This window comes from Toxorhynchites rutilus, chromosome 2, assembly GCF_029784135.1.
Source record: "Toxorhynchites rutilus septentrionalis strain SRP chromosome 2, ASM2978413v1, whole genome shotgun sequence".
NCBI lineage: Eukaryota > Metazoa > Arthropoda > Insecta > Diptera > Culicidae > Toxorhynchites > Toxorhynchites rutilus.
In genome coordinates, this window is record NC_073745.1 from 219,061,930 (window position 1) to 219,085,972 (window position 24,043).

General features: G+C 43.4%; 1 protein-coding gene across 10 annotated transcripts in view; it reads left to right on the forward strand.

The window, feature by feature from the left end:
* Window positions 1-24,043, forward strand: part of LOC129771500 (protein encore) — a 136,517-nt gene that overhangs the window by 108,476 nt on the left and 3,998 nt on the right. For 9 of the 10 annotated variants that reach the window (XM_055775197.1, XM_055775201.1, XM_055775193.1 and 6 more), the window contains 8 exons: window positions 67-269; window positions 334-555; window positions 618-907; window positions 7,036-7,163; window positions 7,229-7,639; window positions 7,703-8,063; window positions 8,129-9,786; window positions 13,584-13,677. In XM_055775197.1, coding sequence (XP_055631172.1) covers window positions 67-269; window positions 334-555; window positions 618-907; window positions 7,036-7,163; window positions 7,229-7,639; window positions 7,703-8,063; window positions 8,129-9,786; window positions 13,584-13,677 — 3,367 coding nt within the window. The remainder of the gene's footprint in view (window positions 1-66; window positions 270-333; window positions 556-617; window positions 908-7,035; window positions 7,164-7,228; window positions 7,640-7,702; window positions 8,064-8,128; window positions 9,787-13,583; window positions 13,678-24,043) is intronic. The other variant, XM_055775198.1, reaches the window with a different exon arrangement.

Here is a 24,043-nt window from a genome sequence, read left to right on the forward strand (position 1 = left end):
TACGTATGACGGGAGGTTTCCTTTGATGGTGGGAGCTGCAATAAAACTATTCTCTTTCCCAAACAGTCGATTGAGGGCCGCTCGGATGAACGTCCTTGTGTGTCCAAGTCGCACAGTTTCGGTGGCTATGGAGGTTCTTCCCCGAATGCACCTCTACTGCGTGGTGACTCTATTACTTCCACCAAGAGTGCAGGAGGACGGCTGTTCAGTAAACAGGACTCAAATGCAAGTACTAACACACCCTGGCGATTGTCTCCATCCAGCAGTGGGTAAGTCCTGCTAAACTTTAACTTTTTCTACGAATTAGGCAGCAGTCACGACCGTACTCAATAGAAGTTACTTCACTTTTAGCTATAAAACTCAATCCATCCGATCGGATTCGGTGACGCCATCGCCTACCGGATACGGAAGTGGCGACCACACGCCGGAACCTTGCGTACAATCACCCTCATCGACTTGTGGGGTAGTGTGGGCAGTGACTGACATGGCCAGCGTGCCGAAAGGAAGCGTCCTGATCGATCCTCAAACTCTGCAGCCGATTGTCAATCAGGATGGGTGAGAACAGTTTGGTGATTCGGGCACAATGAGTTAAACTAAAAACGTACGATTCCTTCCAGCTCCATCTATCATTTTGACCCATCCAACCTGCCGACAACGGCTAACCTGCCAGGCACCATAACCAGAGCACAGAAGAAAAAGTTGGAGAAGCATAAATTATGCAACAGTCGGAACAATTTAAACAGCAGCAGCTCTCTCGAAAGCTCGATAGACACGCCACTTGGTAAGAATGATTGTGGCCAGCAGACTTCGACCACAACCACAATTGCCGAGGAAGTCGGAAACGAAGTCAGCTACGACAACTCGAGTACAGTCAAAATAAGCACCAAAGATAATCAATACATTGATGGTAAGCAACAGATGCAATATAATTATGAAGCAATTTTACGCCAAATTAACCGAAAACCAGGAAATGTTGACACGACCCTCTCCGAGTTTTTTTTAAACTTGGTACATATGATGGAAACTATATAAAATCTTAGTTTTTTTTTAACATATGACCAATTTCAATTACGACCGATTTTTCAAGAGTGTGTGTGTAAGTGTGAAAGATTGTGCATCAAGTGATTTCGACAATATTCGACAATATTCGATAGTGTTAGAAAATATAATCTATGGTATCTGTAGCTGATTTGATATAGAAAAGATTCCAAACACTAAACACAAGGTAATACCTTACGACTGGTAGCTCCTTTAGGGCACAAGAAAACCAGACAAATTCAAGCCAGAAGAATTAAAATCCTGCATTACTAGACCCTTTTACAGTTGGATCTTCAATTGAATTTGTAATTGGAGTTGAAGAAGCAAGAAAAATACTTGCATCTCGTGAAGGTTGTGGTTCCCGGTATCTACTTCGCTGCTGCTCCAACACTGTTTGAAAAACTCATTGAAATGACTCAATTGAAAGACTACAAAACAGTACTTAGCATCGCAAAGAGTACACACTGTACGAAGGATCAAGAAACGCATTAACGGTAACTTGAAAAATACCCATTTTTACTGTCGTTCAGTGGTACTACTCTCCCAGATGACGTATATTTCGGTCCACTACGAATTCAAGTTCGTGTATATTATTCTTCGCCCATGATGTGCTACAAATGTGGCTTCTACGGATACTCGAAAATGTTCTGCAAAAAATCCAAAATCGGTCTGTGTTGGTGGTGGTGCTTGGTACCACATAACGTTCCTGAAGGTAAGGAATGTGGAAACCCTCCAAACTGCAGAACATAAAAAATGCACGATTGCCCGAAATACAAAGAGGAAAAAAATTGTTCACGTTGAAGTTGGTCAGGATCTGTCATTTTCTAAGGCAAGGCGAATTTGTACTGATAGACGTATAAATGAAACATTTAATATGGTTTTTCAGGAGCAAAATCAAAAAGAACTTATCGTCAAAGGTCAAATAATTTTTGCTCTTCAAAATCAAGTAGCAGTTTTATAAAAGGAACAGCTGCTTTGAAAAAAACCAGATCAACTCCTCACAGTCAATCCAAATATCAACAAGAAGCATCAGTAAATCATCAGAATCCATCCTTGTAAATGTCATTACCTGCTCTCACAGTTGACTGGTCAAAAATACCCACGAACAGAAAATCAAGAAAGGAAGTTTTTCTATTTTCCACCATCTAATGAACACGGAACACATAAAAGTAACAAACCTGAACATGCTATAAATGTCCCCACAGAAGTAATGAACGACACGCAGACATATCCCCTTCTGAAGTTCGAGGTAAACGCTCACGAACAAACATGACACAAGCAGCACATATTTCGATACCGAGAAGAGTAATGGACCAGGAATGGTATAAGAAGATATACTCCACCAACGATTAAATCGATCCTTCTATGAACAAGGACAAGAATATGGACAAACAGCAATCACCACCTTGTAATAGTCCACAACCCATCAAGCAGCAAGATAAACTCCAACGCCGATCCCGAACAAACCAGGGTAAGTATCGAAACAAACCTTTCGTTGACAGACCAGTCAAGTACCACTATGCATCACGGCAATGTAGAATCTGCAAACACATCTCCAGATACGTGTTTAAAAGTTCGAGGGGACATGGATGCAGCTTGTTTCGACACCACATCCCAGCCCTCTCTACAATCTTCCAATGACACTGAATCCGATACCACCAGAAACCGAAGAAAACATCGGCGTTTGCTTTTCAGTGGAACATAGGCGTACTCCGTTCGCACCAGCACGGATGAAAGATGATGACCAGTTACTATCAACTTGTCATCATAGGCTTGCAAGTAACTAATGCAGATTACTACGGAATAAGACCAAACATCGTGGGAGACAAATACGACCTACTATTGAGCCAGTATTCCGTTCACGCAAACCTGGCGCTGGTATGACTATGAAAAAGAAACTCCCTTCCAACCAATTGCCATTCCAACTCACATCTAGGCGGTTTTAGTACAATTATATGCACCAGTGTCAATAACTATTGCATCAATATACCTTCCACCAAGCGGTAAAAGTGTCACTAAAATCTTAAACGAACTGATGAAGACGATTCAAAAACCTATACTTCTATTAGGTGAATTCAACACTAATTACACTGCACGGGGGAGCAGAATACAAAACTTTCCGTACGAAACAAAAATATGTGGGTCAACCTCTACAATGACTGTCATATGCGCATTGATCCTATAACGAGAGACACTTGACGTTTTCATCTGCTCAACGTCAAGCAAATAAATTCAACTGGAATAAACTATTAGATTACTCATGAAGTGATCATCTACCAATCTTAATAGACGCTGTTACTAAAATTGATGAACCGAAATGTCGAGAGTAATGGATCTTTGAACGTGCTAACTGGAAGCTCTAGAAACAACTTACTATAAGATTACTTTTTCCTAGCACTAACTGCAGATTGAATGATTTCACGTACAACATTATTGCTGCAGCAGAATCCAGCACTCCAAGAACTACAGAAAATATAGGACCAAAATCTGTCGCTTGGTGAAACCAAGAAGCAGAAGCAGCAATTAAAGCCAGACGTAAACGATTGAGAGCCTCCAGGGCAAACAGTGAATGCGGTCTTCTACAAAAGTATCCTGAAACGATTATTGGCACGGACACGGCGCGTGTGGCCCGGCCAGTACCGATCCGGAGAACGGCTTTTGCTTCATGACAATGCTCCCGCGCACACCGCGATTTTGGTAGCGCAGTTTCTAGCCAAACGAAAGGTGACTGTCATCACCCCTCCCCACTATTCTCCGGACCTCGCCCCGGCAGACTTTTTCTTGTTTCCCAAGCTAAAGAACGCTTTGAAAGAGGACCGTTTTGACGATGTTCCCGACATTCAACGAAATGTGACGCGTATTATGAACTCCAAACCGGCTGAGCAGTTTAAACGCGCCTTCCGACACCTCTACGAACGTTCAAAAATTTGTGTGGAAAGAGAAGTCCTATATGTAGAACACTAATATCTAATCTTTTGAGTATCTCGTTTTTTCTTTGTTTAAAAAAATAGTCCCGTCTATTTAAAAAAATAGTTGTTGAAAAATTTTAAAACAATGCTTTGGCGTGAAATAGATCAATCTATTTTTTCATGATTGTCTAGTGTAATATGAAAAATATGCAGAAATACGTTCATTTAAATGATAATTCAAGGGTTTGAAAATACAAGAACGTGATTTAGTCTACCTGAAGGTATTTGTCGCTGTCGTTTTCTTTTTTTAGGTTCCGAGTTCTCTTAATCTTCCGAATCCACCTTTCCCTTTTAATCATAATCTGCACTGCATGCTCTGCCGTGACACTCTCTCCTGGTTGTATATCTACCACTCGCTTCCTTTTCGCAATAATACGATCAGTTGGATTGCCAAAAGGTTACTCCTTAAGCATAGTGACCAGATGTTTCGAATACGAGTTTTTCTGCTGCTTCAAAGGCTGTTCAGAATCCAATGGTTCCGGTGTTTGTAATAATTTTGTTGGCATTCTTTTTAAAACAGCATATGAATTCAACGAGAATATTCCTGTGGCTTTGAAATCAGACTTCATATTAGCGGAGCTTCGTGGTGCAACGTGGTTCAACGTTTCTTTCAAGAGGCTCGGGAATTTATGCTTCGGTACAACGCCTATTCTTTCTTGTTTCAGTTCTCTAGAGTACCCTTCCACGCCATTTTGATGGTTTAAAGAAACTCGCGTCGAGAGGTCATGGGTCAGGTTTGAAGGGAAGAAAACCATTGTGATATTATTTCCCAGGCAACTTAGAATCTCTTTCAATGAGAGATGTGAGCTTACATTATTATCGATAATAACCCTCAGATAGTCATTCTGCAAACCGTTGCAGTATGTCAATGCAACTAAGGCAAACCAATTCTCAAATGGCGATCGCACAAAAAGTGCATTAAAAATCTCATGCGATTATTTTTTTTTCTCCTCCAGGCAGTTCTTAATAAGCTGTTTGACTTCCGACGCTTTAAATGGGGATCCCCATTCATCAACAAATCGGATTAATTGCAGTTAAGTCGTTTTCCTCTGCCTGGCTAAGTATGATTTGTCCACAGTGTGTTCCATTCACCTTGTTGAACAGTGCGAAACATCTGAGCAGCTTCACGAATGGAATAATTTTCGTTGTTCACTGCTGACACCGCCTTTTCACCTGTTTGGGATGAATAGGTTAAATAAGTTCTTGCGTCCAATCGTCCAATTTGGGTCATTTTGAACGAACCCAAAACATGATTTCTACAAAACTCAAATATTTTCCAAACGAAGCGTGGAAAACAAACAAACAGTATGGTTGTTCCCAATGAGGTACATATAGAGGTGGAGCAGTAGGCGAAGTGTATCTGTATTGGCAAGAAATATTTCGTGACGTTATTATTTGCATTTAATATGGAATGTATATGGGAGAAACAAAACAATGTTGAAAGTACTCACGATTGCATGATAATTTGAGCCAAAATTCTCATGAAATCATTCAACTGATTGTTTTTTAACAGATGACAATTATATCGTGGCTTATTCCGATTATTCATGTGGTAGAAAGGTCCAGAGGGCAGTCGTATGCTTAGTTCTCGAAAGCCGTAACATTTTCGGTGAAATTTTGAATCATTGACGATTATAATCTCACAACACACATACCAACACTGAGAGCCGTCGAAAGATCAACTTCATAACAGTAAAATAATGAAACTTCGTTTGTTTCTATGAACGTGGGGGAGTGAAACTGGCACATGGAAATATCACTTTTATCCGGCTTCATCGATGTGATTTCACAAATATCCACTCCACGCTATCACATTAGCCTCATATTCGGCGGGAGCTCTACAAAAATGTACGTTTTTCATTGATGAATAACTTCCTGAAAATAGCATTTTTACATGGATGCGGTGGGCAATCAACGATAAACACAACGACTGACGTCACTATTTGCGAAATAGTTATGGCAGCGCATGCTATGTCGCTCGAAACTCGACCATCTTCATTACCTTTTTTCCAGAACATTGGGTTGTTCCTGAAGCTAGTAGAATATGGAGATATTAGGTATAGGGTTGCTTCGATTGGAATTCAGGTTGTCTGATTGAGAAAAAAAGTTACCTTTCATGGAGCTGTGTGAAATTGATTTTTCTCACTTGTTTCAATAGTAATTGCAATTATTTGACTACCGCTTCAACTCGTGGAGAAACGGCTGTGTGTGGTTAAATATGTTATGAGTATCGTGTTGATGTGTTGAAAATATGTTTCTTTAGGGCATCCGCACCAATGCGTTGTTACAGACCTTTTGACAACCATCACCATAACGCAGCAACCCCACTGGTGGTTGCGGTTCAGGTTTGGGAAATAGTAATAGGCCTCTCGGTGAATAGTGAGTTAACAAATTTGGCAACGCGATAGCAACCGAGCCAAGTGTTGCTATTTTGAACAAACGTCAAACATCTGTTGTGGGTTTCATTCGTCTTGTGTTCGTTTTTTGTGATTTTGCTCTGAAGTATTATTTCGGAAGTGTATATATTACATTTATTCACCAAAAAATTAACGTGACAAAAAGAGAATCAACTGACACTTGTCATTTTTTCTAGTAATAGCAATCGTATTTAGCAACCTGCGGTGCGAAAAAGAAGTGATACTATAGCAACCGCGATAGCAACGACGGGTGCGCAAATCGATGAGTTAATAAATTGGCAACGGCTAAAATTCGAGACTAGAAACCATGAATAGTAACGCATTGGTGCGGATGCCCTTAGCATGCCTGTAAATGGAGACGGGGGTGCTATTCAGAATGCTATTTAAATTAATTTTTTTAAGCGATTCGTTGGGAACCTTTGACGAAAAGAACCTTCAGTTGATAATGTTATGTCAAATAAAATAAGTTTAAAATTTAATCACGTAATACCTCCCAAATTTCGGGTTGTTTTAAAGTTTAAAAATCGAAGAGGGTCGAATCAGCGGCCGGGTGATTCGGCGTGGTATTACTCAATATGAAAGCTTGATATTAATTTTTTTTCCATGAGCAGAAAATTCTAGTCTATGTGAAGAAATCTCCCAGACGAGTAACGAACTCGGTACACTGAAGCTTCAAAAGCATCAAGCAACTAGTCCCATGCTGCAGGCCAGCGAGTTGCAGCCACTGGAGCTGAATGAGGTAAATTATGGGTGACTTTTGAATGCAGAATATCAACAACTAAAACGCATTTTTTAACAACGTAGATTCAGCTGAACGCAAATCATGACGACCACGGGTCTCTAGCAGAAACAACCACACCTGTACTGGCCGATTCGGAAACAAGCGGAGCTTTGATGGTAGCACCAGCAGGTGGCGGTGGAGACAATGTAAAATCCAACGTCCAAACCGAACAGCACCATCATCATCATCATCATCATCAGTTGACAGATGACAGTAATGATGCTAGCAGTGATAACTCTCAGGAAGCGGGTAAAAAAGAAGACACAAAACAAATGAATGTTGTGCAGACAGTTCCTTTGATCAGTTACTCCAATTCGGTAACGCCCAACAGTAATTATACTGTGAATTATGATCCTGGCAGCGGTACGCCAGGAGCTGGTACAGCTATCTATGCCTCGAGCACACCTGGAATGTCGACCACATATCAGACAGCGGTACATATTTTATTCATATTCGCTTTTCCGCTTCCGCGGTAATTATCCGATTTTGCATTACAGCCCGACGGCACCATCTATGCTGTACCTTCTCCTCTCGTGTATACATATCCTTCAGCAATGGACACCGACATGTCCGGTTATTTCGTTCCTGTTTATGACCAGCAACGCGATGCAAATCTATGCACCGCCACAGGAGCTTCTATCTATCCCACGACGGCGGGAGCGGCTTCTACAGTATTACCTATTGCATACACACCCACAGCGGCTTATAGTGGAGCCCCACTCTATCAAAATCCCACAGCAGTTATGTATTCTTCAGAACAATTCCCTTCTGCCGCGCAAGCAACAGCGGCTGCTACAGCCGGCCAATTACCGCAGTATCCGATCGGTTATCCAATCGGGATTGGTTACCCGTTTAACAGTAAGTGACTAGATTCAATATTGGAAATGTACTCCTTCACTTCTATTTCTTTTTCCAATGCACAGGCACAGCATACCAAAACTACTGGAATCAACCAATTACTTATTACGTCCCTCAGACTCCAATTCCATCGGCTGGTAGCGCACCAATTCTGATGCCTCCTCCAGTTTCACAAACACCTGCCAATGGCGGCTTGATGGGAGCGGCATCAACCCCGATTTCCTGTAACACCGGAAAGCGCAACACAACACCTCCAGGACATGGTCAACAAACGCAAGCGCAAAATCAAAGCACCTCGGGGACGCCTGTTCCGATCTCTCCATTCGCAACCAATCTTCCGGTTCCGCTACCAGACCCCGCTGCAGGTCATATGTATGCTATTCCTCAACCTATTTATTCCAACATGCTTCCATTCGGAGGTCCAATGACACCCCATCCTCATCATACGGCGACGGGCGGAACGATTGTGAACCCACTACTTCCCACTGCCACTGCAGCTGCCAGCACTGGTTACCATCCGCATTCGCAATCTAGTCATGGCAACCCGGAATCGAACACGGGCCCAACCAATAATGCGCCAACACCTCAGTCTACTCCAAGCACGCCGCTATCGTTGCCTCTATCCTTACCTCCTCATGCCAAAAACACACCCCTCTTCGCTACGCCTCCAATGCTTCCCAACGGTTACACTACTATTGGTGGTGGTGCTGGACATCATCACTATAACAACGCCAACGCATACGAAGAACGGAAAGGCAACAACAACGGATCCAACAATGGATACCAAGGAAAAAGATCAAATCCGAACAGTGGCAATTACTTCAGCTACAGCAACAACAACAGTCGCCAGATGACGCCTAACAGCAGTGCTAGTGGCTACCAGGGCAACAACAACGGTGGATCGCAGAACCAACACAACACTGGGAGTAATGGTCCGAAAAACTCGAGCTACGCGAACACTAGTAATACAGGGAACAATCAAAACTCTAACAATAACGGAAATGGTGCGCTGATGCTAGGGCAACCTCCGAAAGGACAACCACGCCCAGACGGCCAAACAAATAGCGTGACCAAGCCACCACTTATACCAACATTACCAAATAGTAATAGTAACACTAGCAGTAACACAAACCCTAGCGATAAGACACGCATCAACCGTTCATCCAAGCCACCAAATCTAGACCTAAAGAGAAATTTCAACAATTTTAACGTCAACAGTAGAAACACACCGAGCACAAACTCAACGGAAAGCAACAATTCACCAAACAGTATTACATCGTCATCGGTAAATGATCAGCAACAGTACCAGACACAGCACTACCAGACGCACCCGCATCCATACCATCAGCAGTCTCACGGTGGCGGAGGATCGAATCAACCGCATCATCTGTACTATCCGCCCCAGCACCAGCACCAGCAGCAACAGCAGCCACCGTACTACACCCATCGGGGCGGTAGTGTTGGAAGCAACAACGGGGGCTCCAACGCGTCCGGTAACGGCGGTAATCACGCACATCAGCAGACGGCGAATGCTGCTGCAGCTACTGCGGCGGCCGCTGCAGCTGCGGCTGCCCACACCATGCCATCCAGCGCCATCCATTCGGCGGCGGCAGTTGCTGCGGCTGCGTGTGCCGCTGCCATCGAACCGTACCACTCTCAGCTGATTCCGTTGAACGCTGCCGGGATGTCCTACGTCAAGATCGGACAAACGTATTTTACACATGTAAGTATTTCTTCGGTGTTTATTATTTTGTAGTTTTTATTCTGCTGTTTCCTATTCCTATGTGAGGATGACTTGATTTTTCGACGAAAAATGTTTTTCTTTACTGACGTAGAAATTAATAACGCATTTTGAATTGATGAAAATAACAACTATCAATGTTTATCGACGTTTTCTTATGAAGTTCTTATAAAGCATTAATTCAGAATCCGAAACCACAAAACAAGTTGTATCTCGGAATTGGGTAAAAGGTACAAAAAATATTTTTGTATCAAAGTGCAGATAATTTATTGTTCTTTTTAGAATTTGAATTTCGATGAATTTGGCACCCTTATTCAATTTCCGCTTGACAATTGCCCAATATTTTAATTGGGGGGAAATTTGGAGGATTGAGGTCTTTTTCAATGTAATTGACCCCATTGCCACGATGCCACGGAAGCATCTCTCGACTATAGCAGCAACTTACCAAATCTGGTCGAAACTTTATCGGACTTTTGTGAGCCTTAATAAATGGAAGGAGACGCGTCTGCAGGCACTCTTTCCTATAAATTTTCGAATTCATTGTCTTGCTGTCATATCAGCAAAAACGAACTCAAATTTGCTGGGGACATTTCTTGAGGTGGCCTTATAGTCTTGGGGACCAAATTTTGCTCCAATGTCCTGTTTGGTTGTTTACAGAGAGGGGAATTTGCGATAACCTTCTCGCATACGGATTCTCCGGATGGTACTTTGGTTAGAGTTCCCGGGTTTGTCGTTCTCAATACCTTCAACCTCGGCTTCCGATCGTAAGTTCCAATACGACGTTCAATACGTTCTCTGATCCATTCGAACATCAGTTGTACGTTCACGAAAACGTTTCAGCACATCATACACGATCAATTTTGCTACTTTCAATGATTCTGCGATTTTAGTATCTGAACACGCCGGAGTTTCAATGTGGGTGTCCAAAATCCAATTTCTTCTCTCGGTTGCACAACTTTTTCAGAACGAAACGGATCAACATGAATACTACTTTTTACCGTCGAATGATGCAGGTATTCCAAACAATTTGCTATCAAAATATTTCAGATATGCCTACTACGTCCGTTATTATATAATAAAATAAACAGTGATTCCGGATTCTAAAGCACCCGCAGACTACAGACTTTTTGACGGTCGATGGTTTGGTTGGTTTCTTAATCAGTACGAAGAGATATGCATATGCGCACATAACACCGATTCAGTTGGGTCGGTTTTTGGACTAGCAGGCCAACCCAACTGAACTATCGGCCGATAAAAGTCTGCAATCTATAACTAATCATGTTCACTCAAACCTTATGCACATGCATATTGAAGTTTACAAAAATTGGAACGATATAGCAAAGATCCAACCAAAGGCCAACCTAATAACTTCCCACAGATCTGTTCGCAATTGGTGGTAGTCGGCGGAAAATAATTTGGGGTAGCACTGTGTAGATGTAGGCACGATAGTTATCACAGTCCAACTTGTCGCCCTTTTTGTAGATCGGGCAGATAACCCCATCTTTCCACTCCTCCGACAGTTGTTCTGCATCCCAAGTTCTCACAATCAGCCGGTGCAAACAAATGGCCAGCTTCTTCGGGCCCATCTTAATAAGCTCCGCTCCGATGCCATCCTTCCCAGCGAATTTATTGTTCTTCAGCTGGTTGATAGCGTCCTTAACTTCACTTATCGTTGGAGCTGGCACCTCCTCCACGCTTGTCCCACCGACGAAATTGCTTTCCCCGCCGCCATGGTCCTCTGCTTCGCCATTCAGGTGTTCGTCGAAGTGCTTCTGTGCTCCCTTGGCCGAGTGGTTAGCGTCATAACTAACATGCCGGGTGTTCGGGTTCGATTCCCGTTCTGGTCGGGGGAATTTTTCGTCAAAGTAATTTCCTCCGACTTGCACTGTGATCACGCGTATTCTAGAGCTTGCCACTCAGAATGCATTCAAGGCGTGTTATTTGGCATAGAAATCTCAACTAAATACTAATAAAAATGACGCAAGTAATACTACGTTGAGACGGTGAAGTTCCTCTAGGAACGTTAGTGCCATTGAAGAAGAAGAAGAAGAAGAAGTGCTTCTTCCACCTTTCCGTCCCTTCACGATCGTCTGTCAGCGGGATGTTGCGGGATGCGTTGAGCATCTGGTAAAACTTCCGTGTTTCCTGAGACCGATGCAGCTGCTCCAACACTACATACTCCGCGCCTCCAGGCAGCGCTTTTTCTCCCGGAAGATTTGGGTACGCTGCATCTTCTTATGTCGATGTCTTTTCACGTTCTGACGAGTGGCACTGCGCAACTTAGCCGCCCGCGTAGCGTTCTCCTCATCCATCACCCTCCTACATTCATCGTCTTTTCGCTGAATACGTCCCACGTGCCCGAGTATGTTCTCTGCTACGCTGTTGATGGCTGTTTTAATGGTGTTCCAACCGTCCTCGAGAGGGGCTTCGTTCAGCTCGTCCTCTTCCGGCAGCGCAGTTTCAAGCGTATGCACGTAATTTCCGGCGACATCAGACTGCTTGATCACGTAGTGTCGGTACCGAAAGTTATGGGCCATCACCAGGCAGTGATCGGAGTCAACGTTAGCGCTCCGATAGAATCTGACGTCGATGATATCTGAGAAGTGCCGACAGTCGAACAAACCGTGGTCGATTGATGTTTCTGTCTGATTAGGTGACCTCCAGGTGTTTATGCTGAAAGAAGGTTCTACGAATGACCATGTTCTTGGAGGCGGCAAAGTCGATAAGTCTTAGACCCATTTCGTTGGTCAGCTGGTGTGCGCTGAACCCTCCAATTACCGGTTTGTATTCCTCCTCCTGGCCAACTTGAGCGTTAAAATCTCCGATGACGATCCTAATATCATGTTTTGGGCAATGTTCGTATACACGCCCTAACTGCACGTTAAATTCTTCCTTGTCATCATCGGTACTTCCGAGGTATGGACTGTGCACGTTGATAATGCCAATGTTGAAGAATCGGCCCTTGATTCTCAACCTGCACATTCGAGGACTAATTGGCCACCACCCAATCAACCGCTTTCGTATCTCGCCCATCACTATAAAAACTGTGCCCAGCTCGTGTGTGTTGCCGCCACTCTGGTAGATGGTGTGCCCATCCCTAAACGTACGTACTGTTGAGCCCTTCCAGCACACCTCCTGCAGCGCTACGACGTTGAACTTACAGCTCTTCAATACGTCGGAGAGCACTCGAGTACTTCCTTGGAAGTTGAGAGATCGACAGCTCCACGTCCCGAGTTTCCAATCAATAGTCCGTTTCCGTCGCGTGGGTCCATGCCGATTGTTCCGGTTCGAATTTCCTTGTTCATCATGCACTGCTTGCTCTTTTCTACGGTGGCGGCTGGTAAGGCCTGCGACCCACCCCCTGTCTCGCCGGTGGACCGTCGTGCCAGTACTGTTTAGAGTCCCACACTGACACGAGGACGCTGATTCAGCCGCCTCTAACCTGGGGAACAGACGCCGTTTTGAGCCGCCCCTAGCCTGGAGAAAACAGACGATCGGGTTTGGCGAAGCATTTCCTCTACCGCCTTGCTATGGTTTTACTGTGCCAGTTTTCGCGTCGCACCCTCTCACATTGCTATTGACGGATTGACAACATTGTTTAGGCAACGCCACCGGCTGTGTCCACGTTTCGGCTGGTAGTATGACTCGCGGAGGCGTGAGGTAGGAACTTGTGAGGACCAGAGCTCTAGGTAACGCTCCTTCCCATCTATAGCCCAAACATAGTATACCTGCCTGTTCGTTAGCGTATTAAAATATAATACTATTATTCTATTTTCCAGCCCTCTTTGACGCTACCACCAAGCCGCCGGTCGCCACCAAATGATATTCGTCCAATCGCAGGTGTTTACCCAACAATGAACATGATGATGCCTGGTAAGTTGCGAAAGAGGTTTTTATTTAGAAGAGACTATCATCCCGATTCTGCATTCTGCCGGATTTGCATTTCGGTCGAATTATAATTTCGCTTTCCCTATTCCGAACGTTTTGCCCATTTAATGTCCGAAGAGGAGCATATCGGACGCAAAATGCAAAAAAAGATTGTGGGTTATATCTATGATAAAACCGCAAGGTTGACGTGGGACTACCGTTGGCTTAGTAATCATTTGTTTGCAATTACAATTCATACATTGTAATAGATTATGTTCTTCGTTACAAGTAAATTTGACAACACTATTTTGCCTAATCATCAAAGATATGCGTAGAAATTCAGGCATACCTTCCAATGCAGCCATGAATAAATTTGAATTTGATTTTCGTAATTATTGATTGTATCGGGTTTTTCAATAAGATCGATACAAAAGTTTTTTAAAATAAAACAAAAACGGTTCCGGATATTAATGAAATGTTTGATTCATTTGATGCCATTATGTATGGAACACGACTTCTTTTGCATGGCCACCACGGACACGCTCGCAGAAGTCAAGACGCTGAACCCAATTTTCGACGGTTTTCAAGCATAAATGGGCCGATACTGCTGCAATTTCACGTTCGATATTCGTACGAAGCTCATCAATCGTCACTGGCTTGTTGACATAGACCATAGACTTGATAGACCCACAGGAAATAGTCTAACGGCGTCAAATCGCACGACCGAGGCGGCCGATTGACTGGGCCATTTCATAAGAACACACTCACCAAACTTGGTTTTCAATAAATCGATTGTTAAATTCGCTTTGTGGCTTGTGGCGTTAAACCTGTTGATCCTGTTGAAACCACATATTTTCCAAGTCCATATCATTCAATTCTGGCCAAAAATATTCGGGTATCATTGAGCGGTAGCGATTCTCATTCACAGTAACGTTCCGGTCTTGATCATCACGGAAGAAGTACGACCAAATGACGCCGCCGGACCATAAACCGCACCAAACCGTATTTTTTTCGGGATGCAATAGTGACTCATGGAGTACGTGTGGGAAGCTGCCTGACCAATAACGCATATTTTGATTATTGACGAAGCCATTCAGCCAGAAATGAGCCTCATCGCTGAAGATGTTCTTTCGATGAAAATCGGGTCATTTTCAAGTTGTCCGGCCCAATTCACGAACATACGACGCTTCTGGTGGTCAAGCGGCTTCAGTGCTTGCGCTACTTGATCTTGTAAGGATGTTGACCAAGATCTTTTCGCAAAATTCACCACAATGACGTCACAGAGATGCCCAATGCTTGAGAACGACGTGTGAGAGACTGTGTGGGTCTTCCTCAATTGATACGCTAGCGGCAGCAATATTCTCGACACTACGGACACTTCTTTGTCTCACTGGCATGGGAACATTTTGTACTGTGCCTGTGGATTCAAATTGTTCCACTAGAAGCTCAGTTGTTGATCTGGCAGGACGATTATGACGACCATAAATTGGACGTAGCGCTCTTAAAGTTGAGGCCATTGACTTCGAATTTCGGTAGGAAATTTTAATAACATCGACTCGCTGTTGGATCGTATATCTTTCCATTATGAAATGACAAACCTTACTGAAGAGAAATGTCAAGAGAGCGGGAAAAAATATGGCTTCGTTTGCTGCCCCTATCGGTCTACTTTTGTAACGTCCCTATTGAAATACCCGTTAATTGTTTTTTATAGTTTACATGGCTTCGGACTAGAGGGCGCTATTTTTTTATATTTCTTCTTGATGGCTGAGATTTTTTCACGTAAATTTGCATAAATTTTTATCGTTTCAGTTATGATTTTTCAAAGTTAACCGATGGTTCAAAAAATTATAACTTTTTAACCACTGAACCGATTCAAATAATTGACATATCAAATTAAAGCCAATGATCTAGTCGCATGGAAAATATAAGATTTTATTTTTATAATTATTGATTGTATTTGTTTTTTATAGTTTACAGGTAAACTTCGATATAACGTACATTTCACTTTCAAAATTGTACGTAGTATTGAATTGTACGTTATATCGAAGCATAATAAAGTACTCACAAACGTAGTCTATATTACATTATTGTATTGCTGTTTTAGTAAAGATAATAAATAACTTCAATCAGAAGACGAAGCCGGCCTTTCTCATGATGTTTCCCTTCGTACTGTTGATTAAAGCTTGATTCATTTAGAATCCGGAATCACAAAACCAGCTGTATTTCGGAATTGATTGAAGGTACAAAACTTGTTTTAGCATCACAATAAAGATAATTCATTATTCTATCATAAAAAAAATATTGAAAAAAAATTTCCTTTACACTTTGGAAATGTGTACGTTATATCGAGGTAAAATGTACGTTATATCGAGGGTACGATATAACGAGGGTACGTTATATCGAAGTTTCCCTGTATATGGTTGAGGAAGAGGTAGCTTTATTTTTTTCATATTTGTTCTTAAAAGCTGAAGTTTTTTACACACATTTACATAAATTACATTTTTCACGTTTTTAAGTTATGATTTTTCAAAGTTATCTTGCTTGTAGTCTTTTTTCAACAATTCCTATGCGACTGAACTAAATCTATGCGACTATTATCCAATTTCTTCGCAAGCATTGGCTTCAACTTGATGTGTCGATCATCTGAATCGGTTCAGTAGCTCCAACGTTATGGATTTTTTATAGAGGCCATTTTTGGAAAAATAGAAGTAAAAATTATTTTTCGAAACATAGGTTAACTTTGAAAAATAATAACTCTAAAACGTACAATATCTCAGATTTTTGGATGTGTTAGTGAAAAAAAATTAGCTTTCAAGAAAAAAAAATTAAAAAATATAGCGCCCTCTAGTACAAAGCCATGAAATCTAGAAAAAAACAAATACAATCAATAATTACGAAAACGAAATCATTGTTCTTTTTTTCCAAATGTTGTAGCGTTGCCCGAACGGTCTTGGCTTTTTTTTCATACAACTAAAACTCGACCAATCCTGTTAGCGTGCAACTCTCGACTCCTTTATTTTTCCGAAAATAAATTCTACAAGCTAATTCTTCTACCTTCAAATTTCTGGGGAGGCGCTTGGAGTTACCCTGCTATATCTGTCGATAAATAATTATGCGCCGAGTGATCAAAAAATGTCCCGTGTGTGTCGAACTGCCACGAACCGAGTGGAAACTTGAGATTTGTTTCACTCGCACAAAAATAACAAAATTGATGTCAGTAAAAAAAAACAGGAAGTGGGTTATATCTATGGTATAACCGCAAGGGTGACGTAGGACTATCGTTGATTTAGAGATCATTTGTATGAAGTTGAATCTGAATTCATTCTGAATGAATGAATATTTGGAGAATTTCGAAAACGAGAGCGTTACGTTGGAGGCACAAGGTTCTATGCATCCAATATTGGATACGGAAATATCCTACTGATGGGGAAGAATAATCTTCAGAAGCTATCCTGTTGATTGCGATTGATTGAAAAATCACAAAACCTAATGTGTTTGGTCACAGTGTTACATGGATAGAAAACATTAAAATAAACTCTTTCATATGAATGTAATTTTAAATTCCCAGAGAAACTGGCAGATTATTTTCAGTAACGATTAGATATTTCCACATTTTCCTCGATACTGGAAGCCCACCAGTGGTTAATGCTAACTCGATAACCATCTGTTAATAGCACTTGATTGAAACATATTTGGTCACAGTGTTACATGGATAGAAAACATTCAAATAAACTCTTTCACATGAATGTATTTTTAAGTTCCTAGAGGAACTGGCAGATTATTTTCCGGATCTTTCTCGATCCAAACGGAAAGAATTCCGTGCACGTATGTGTGTGTGTGTGTAGCGGCTGCTTCGAGATCTTCCCGGGGAACCGTTTGTAGCATCACTCTCCTCCTGATGGATTCTCTTCTGGCCTAAGGTGCACAAACAGGCTCTTGGTGACACCGTTCATCCGCGCTTTCATGATAAATGAAGAGCTTCACCACAACAGCGACAACATGCTCCAATCGCTGTTCAATTAGAACTGAGTGGATTTCCGAGCGGCGCTCGCTTATATACCGATTGGTGATTTCAATAGCCTATTTTGAAAGCAAATTTAAGACTATTGAAACAAGTTTTTGGAATAGAAAGTAACAAGTATAGAACGCGTAGACATTTTATCTTTCGAATGAAGTGTTTATCATACCATTTCGTTCAGTTGTTTAGGAGCTATTAACACTCAAAATCTCGGTCTCCGGCGTAACGCTTTCGTTTTCGAAACTTTGATTTTACACCCCGGTATAGAAATGAAAGACGTAGTCCTACGTCAAAATGTAGACTCGATAACAACATAAGTTGAACAAAAATGTAATTAGAGAAGTGTTCGATTTTCGACAAGAGTGATGCACTTTTGGAACTTGACGACAAAGCGCAAGTGTGCTTTAATGAAATATGAAGAATGGTTTGGCGAGGTATTCTCCAAGCATCTCTACATATATATATGGAGGAATTAGGGTCGCTTCAATGTAATATTTTTTCGAAGAAGATTGGCTCATTTTCGACCTTAATTTAATATTTAACTTCTCAATCGATCCAGCAGTTCAAAATTAATGAATTTTCCAAGCCATTTTTGGATAAAATGAGAAAAAGACCACCCTAAAATAGAAATGGTCACTAAAGTGCCAATGAAAATGGTCATCTCGATTTTCCTTAACTTAACTAAAAATATTTATACCCACGGAAAACTACTCTATGCAAAGTATCAGCTCGATCGGACGATCAGGACCAGTTTCGCACAGTTTTGACGGCTGTTTGAGTTTTCTGATAATCGGAAAATCACCCAAGGGGGAGTAAAGGAAATCGGGGTTTTCGAAAAAAAAGTTATGCCAAATGTCTTCAAATTGCATGAAACGTCGAGATCCATTGTCATCTCGGAAAAAAGGGAAACTTATTCCGGTCTGTACAAAGTTATTCAATTGTTTATCTCATGAAAAATAACATTTTATTAACTGTGATAGATGCGTAGAAATATTTCCTATCAATGATGCAAACATCTTTCCAATATATTAAGAAATGTTCGAGTTATAAGCATTCGAAATCTTCAATTTTTTCCTGCATGTTCTGTGTTTAGGTTTTTATTTTATCCCCATATATTTCGGTTAGACGTAGTCCCACGACAAAACAACTCGAACGGAATACAGAATGGAATGGTTTCCACTCAGTCAGTTGCGTCCAGCTCATCACCCACGGGGTATTTTCATGTAGGACTACGTCTAACAGACTGTATGGGAGGATAAATGAAAATCTAAACACTGAACGTGTTTGTTTTTACGTGCTATAAATCACGACACAAAATAAAACGAGACAACTCTGCATCGGTTCGCACTTCATGATATACCAGCACGCAAGCAAAACAATCATATACGCTTTCGGTGCAGAAAGTATATTTTCTTCTTTGCCTCTAACATATACATATCGAACCTCTCCATGCATCATGAAACAGCAGGATCGTACGGATCAAGGCGCCTAGAAGTATATCTATACTATATATTTCAATATATATTTCTAGGCGCCTTGGTACGGACTACGCAAAGCGAATGGTTCATATTCAGCCAATGTAGCAGGTCCTGATTTTTAAGTCTCAGAGAGTGCAAACTATATGACTATTTAGCTAGATAGAGGCTAAGGGAAGGGTAGTCAAATTATATTTTCCATTTTTCACGCTGATATCCCTTGAAATATATATTTTCATATAGACCGCATAGTTTTACTAGCAACACCGCTCCGGTGAGAAACAAAACTTCTCTCGTTTTATCTCTTTTCCCATTCGTTGCTCTCCGCAAATGGTGACGTAATTTTTCTTGTTTATTGCTTTGCAGTGGGTTTCGTTATAATAGAACGGGACGATATATGCGGTTCAAACTTGTATGCAGGCTTCGAAAATGGTGTGCGATGTTTTGTACAGCACGAATATGCAAACAACAGTCTTCGCGTCTTTTTTGGTTTAATCATTTAGTGCAACACAAGTGATTACTGTCATCCATACAAGTATCTGAATGATCCACTCATATTTGGTTATATGTTCATGAGAGGTTACTTGCATGACACATTGTGTATCATTCGATTTTGATCGAAATCCAAACACTGATTAGCACCGATTAAAACCCGGCTCTGTTACAGCTAAAATGCTAATGAGCCTAAATAAATAAACACCTGTGATAAACAAAAAAGGACAACGTCACCAATCGCTTTGTATGTAATCGATCCAACACACAGTGATGTTAATAAGTTAAGCAAAATGAGAGTGCGTTGACAAAATAAGGACACAAATTTCGACATATGACAATTTGTTCTAGCGAATTCATTGGCGCTTTTCAGAGTCACCAAACATTTCACAAAAGAGTTAGTAGGGGAGGACGGGGTATGACGGCCACCCTAAGCATGGGGTACAATTAAACACGATGTGTACAAAATTGAAGCTTTTCATTATGTAAGCATCGATCTTTAGGATGTTTTCCACAGTCACGTTGATTTTCAGAATGTTTACTTTTTATTTCATAATGTTATATGATAATCAAAAAAGGTATAAAAATGGTGTTATTAAAATGAGGCGGGGTAACGATGAAACCGCTAGGGGTACGAAGGCCACATGATTCTAGCCGTATAGAAGCTTATTTTTTTTTGGCAGACTTATCTCACTTCTTAACTAGGCGAACCTAGCCAGAATTTTCACCTGCCCCCGGGCTTCTGAATGCCAAAGGGGGACTAGGCTCTGCGGAATGCACGTATCTGCATGCTCGTGCTGTTTTAGTCCTGACCGAGGAATTGTCGGACAATCGCGCAGGTGCTAAGGATGACCGACTTTTGGATGCCGGCCAATTCCTTCTCGATGTTCAACACCTTTAGCGCTTCCAGAAGTGTCTTCGGGATAATTCCAGTTCCAGAGAGAACGACTGGAACAATTCTTGGGACCTCTCTTAGCCCCCACAGTTCCTTGAGCTCCACGGCCAATGGTCGGTACTTGCAGATTTTGCGACCGTGGGTCTCCTCCAGATTCTGGTTCAGTGGAATAGCGACATCGATGATGGTGACTTTGCGGTCGCTCTTGTCGTAAACCATTATATCTGGGCGGTTGTGGTGGATCGAGAGGTCGGTCAGAACAGTGCGATCCCAGTACAGCTTGAAACGGTCATTTTCCAGGACAGGTGCAGGCAGGTACCGGTAGTTTGGTACGTTGTCTTCCAGTAGAGCACATTGGAGCGCCAGTTGTCGATGAACAATACGGGCCACGTTGTTGTGGCGCTCGGTGTAGGCTGCGTTGGCCAAAACGGGACAGCCTCCCATAATGTGCTCTATGTTTTCACCTGGTTGATGGCACATCCGGCAAATGTCATCAACGTCTTGATGCCAGACGTACCGCCTGCAGTTTCTCGTCGGCATTATCCTGTCCTGGATGGCTATCATGTCGGCTTCTACTACTGAAGAGAGTTCACCACGCGTTAGCCACAGATTAGATGCGGCCTTGTCGACGTGTGGCCGGTCCAGTTGATGGGGGTGGGCACCATGCACTGCCTTCTGCTTCCAAGCTGCAATCTTCTCCTCCACTGTCTGCAGATTGCAGTTGAGTTGGTACTCCGCTTGCGCCAAGTGCAGAGCGCTGTATCCTCTGTCGGCGGCGCAGACAGCCCGGTATAGCGCGTTTTGGTTGGCGCGTTCTGCGAAGTACTCGCGCAGTTGTCGTACCTGGGCAACACACAGTGCAGAAATGTCGACGATTCCAAGTCCCCCTTCTTTGCGTGGTAGTGAAACTCTCTCCAGTGCCGATTGAGGATGGTGCATTCCGGCCTCTTTGAATGCTTTCCTCATCCTCCTCTCAAGGTCCTCTAGGTTAGTTTTGCTCCATTTGACTACACCAAAACTGAAGGTCAGCAGGGGAACCGCGAATGTGTTGATCGCGCGTACCTTGTTCCCCGCGTTGAGGAAAGTCCTCAGGACACAGTTCACTCGACTCAAGAACTTGTCTCGCAGCTCCGTCTTGATGTCGGAGTGGCGAATCCCGGTGAGCTGTCGGAATCCAAGATATTTATAGGATTCGCCACGAACCATGTCTCTTATAAACTCGCCGTCATAGACCTCGTAGCCTCCGGATTCGGTAAGTTGTCCTTTCAGCAGGTGGACACAGCGACACTTGTCGAGGCCGAACTCCATACAGATGTCCCTGCTTATGTCTTCGACAACCCGGATAGCTACACCTAGACGCTGACGTGAATCAGCGTAGACCTTGAGATCGTCCATGTAAAAGGTATGGGTCACTTCTTCGTGGGCGCCGTCGCCATACCTTATTTTATAGCCATGACCGTTTCTATTGAGCGTCCTACTGAGGGGGTTCAGTGCCAGACAAAACCAAAGCGGGCTGAAAGAGTCGCCTTGGAATATCCCCCTCTTTATCTGCAGCGTTCTAGACTGCAACACATTTTCCCCATCACTGAGGTGCAGAGACGTACTCCACTGCCTCATCGCATGCTGCAGGAACCTAACGACGACGGGATCAATTTTGTAGAGCTCCAATACCCGGACGAGAAACGAGTGAGGTATGGAGTCATAAGCCTTCCTGTAATCGATGTAGGCCATACTTAGGTTCCGCTGGTTATATACCGCCTGGCCGACTATGGCTGCGTCAATGATGGCCTGGTCTTTGCAGCCATGCGTATTTTTCCTGCATCCTTTCTGCTCTTCTGCGATGATGTGATGCTGTTCGCAGTGAGCAGAAACTTTGGCGGTAATTATGCTGCTCAGTATTTTGTACAGACTCGATAGGCACGTTATCGGTCTGTACTTTGATGGGTTCAATGTGTTGCTGTCTTTCGGGAGGAGGAAGGTGACGCCACGGGTGGCGAATTCAGGAAGGTTGTGTGGGTCACGTAGCACCTTGTTGAAGCACTCAGCTATCTTTGGATGTGCGACGGTCAGCTTCTTGTGCCAAAAGTTCTGGACACCATCGGGGCCCGGTGCTGCCCAGTTCCTCAGGTACCGCGAGGCTTCGCGGACATCGTTCTCTCCGACGATGATAGCTGGCATCTCTCCAATTTCACCACAACTCTCCTCCTCCCGTCTTAACCACATTTGCCCGTCGCGATGTTCTACTGGGGTCTCCCAAATACCAGCCCAGAAGTTCGTCACATCGCTAATATCTGGCAAACCTTCGCGGTAGTCGGGCTTCTCGTCGCTAATGTGGTCGTAGAACGCTTTTTCGTTATCTCTGAACATCCGATTTTGTTCCTGGCGCTTTGCAGAGTCAGAGTAACGTTTCAGCCGTTTAGTTAGGACGCTCAATTGCTGTACCAGTGTGTCGAGTTTGTCCGTCAGCTGGTGAGCTCCCAGCTGGCGAAGTTCAGTAGGCCGCACGATCACAGCAACTTGGCGACATAATTTCGCCGATCTGCTGCCTCTTTTGTACGCCATCAGTCTTCCAATTGCGGCGCGCTTGTTTAGGATCCGTTGCTCCAATCTCCTTCGCCATGGAGGCTCACGCCTTTCACGGAGATGTTGGAGCAGTCCGCCTCTTGGCCTAATACGGTATCCTAAACTTTTGGCGGTCGCCACAGCAGCACAGTAAACTTTCAGTTGCAGCTCCTCCATGTTCTCAGCATCAACCAAGTGCAGCGGAAGAACGTGCTCGTTCATGAGCTTTACTGCACTTGTCAGCCTGCGGGAATGCTGCAACTTCGGGATCCTGGGGCGCGACAAAGGGTCCGTGTCGCGGAACTGTGAGATCGCCTCGTCGTAATGGAAGACCAGATCGCGTAGTAGTTGTTGATCTGGCTGTGGATCTTCCGGCTCAGGGGGTTGTTGTACTGTGGCCTCCACTGGTGCTGATTCGCGTGCCCCACTCGCGAATGAATTGCTCAGCCGTACTGAACTTCGTCTCGACACATCGCTTGCTCTGCTTGTTCTGGAGCTTAGTTCTCTCTGCACCTGCTGCTTGATCTCGTCGACTTGCGTTTGGGAGAGCATATTGTTGCGTACAATCGCTCTACGCCTCGCGTTCATCGCGTTTTGGTCAAGCCTCCCGACGAACTCTGGATACGCTTCCTCGAACATTGCGAGTATTCGAGGGCGACCGCTCATGTCCGTCTCCAAAGCAGTGCAGATGTAATAGGCGCGGATCACGAATTCATTCATTTCATGTGTCCACATGATCCGTCGCCTAGTAGTACCCACAAGTGTGGACGACTGTCGTCTGACAGTCGCAACACGCCTCGTAGGCGCAGCGTTTCGTTGGTGATGTCGATGGCTGCTGTTTCCGTGTGGCGGTAGCTCTTCGGGTTGAACCCGGCTGGTGGCCCGCTCTTGCACATCGCCCTCCAGCCGCTGGCCGCTCGCTCTTACGCC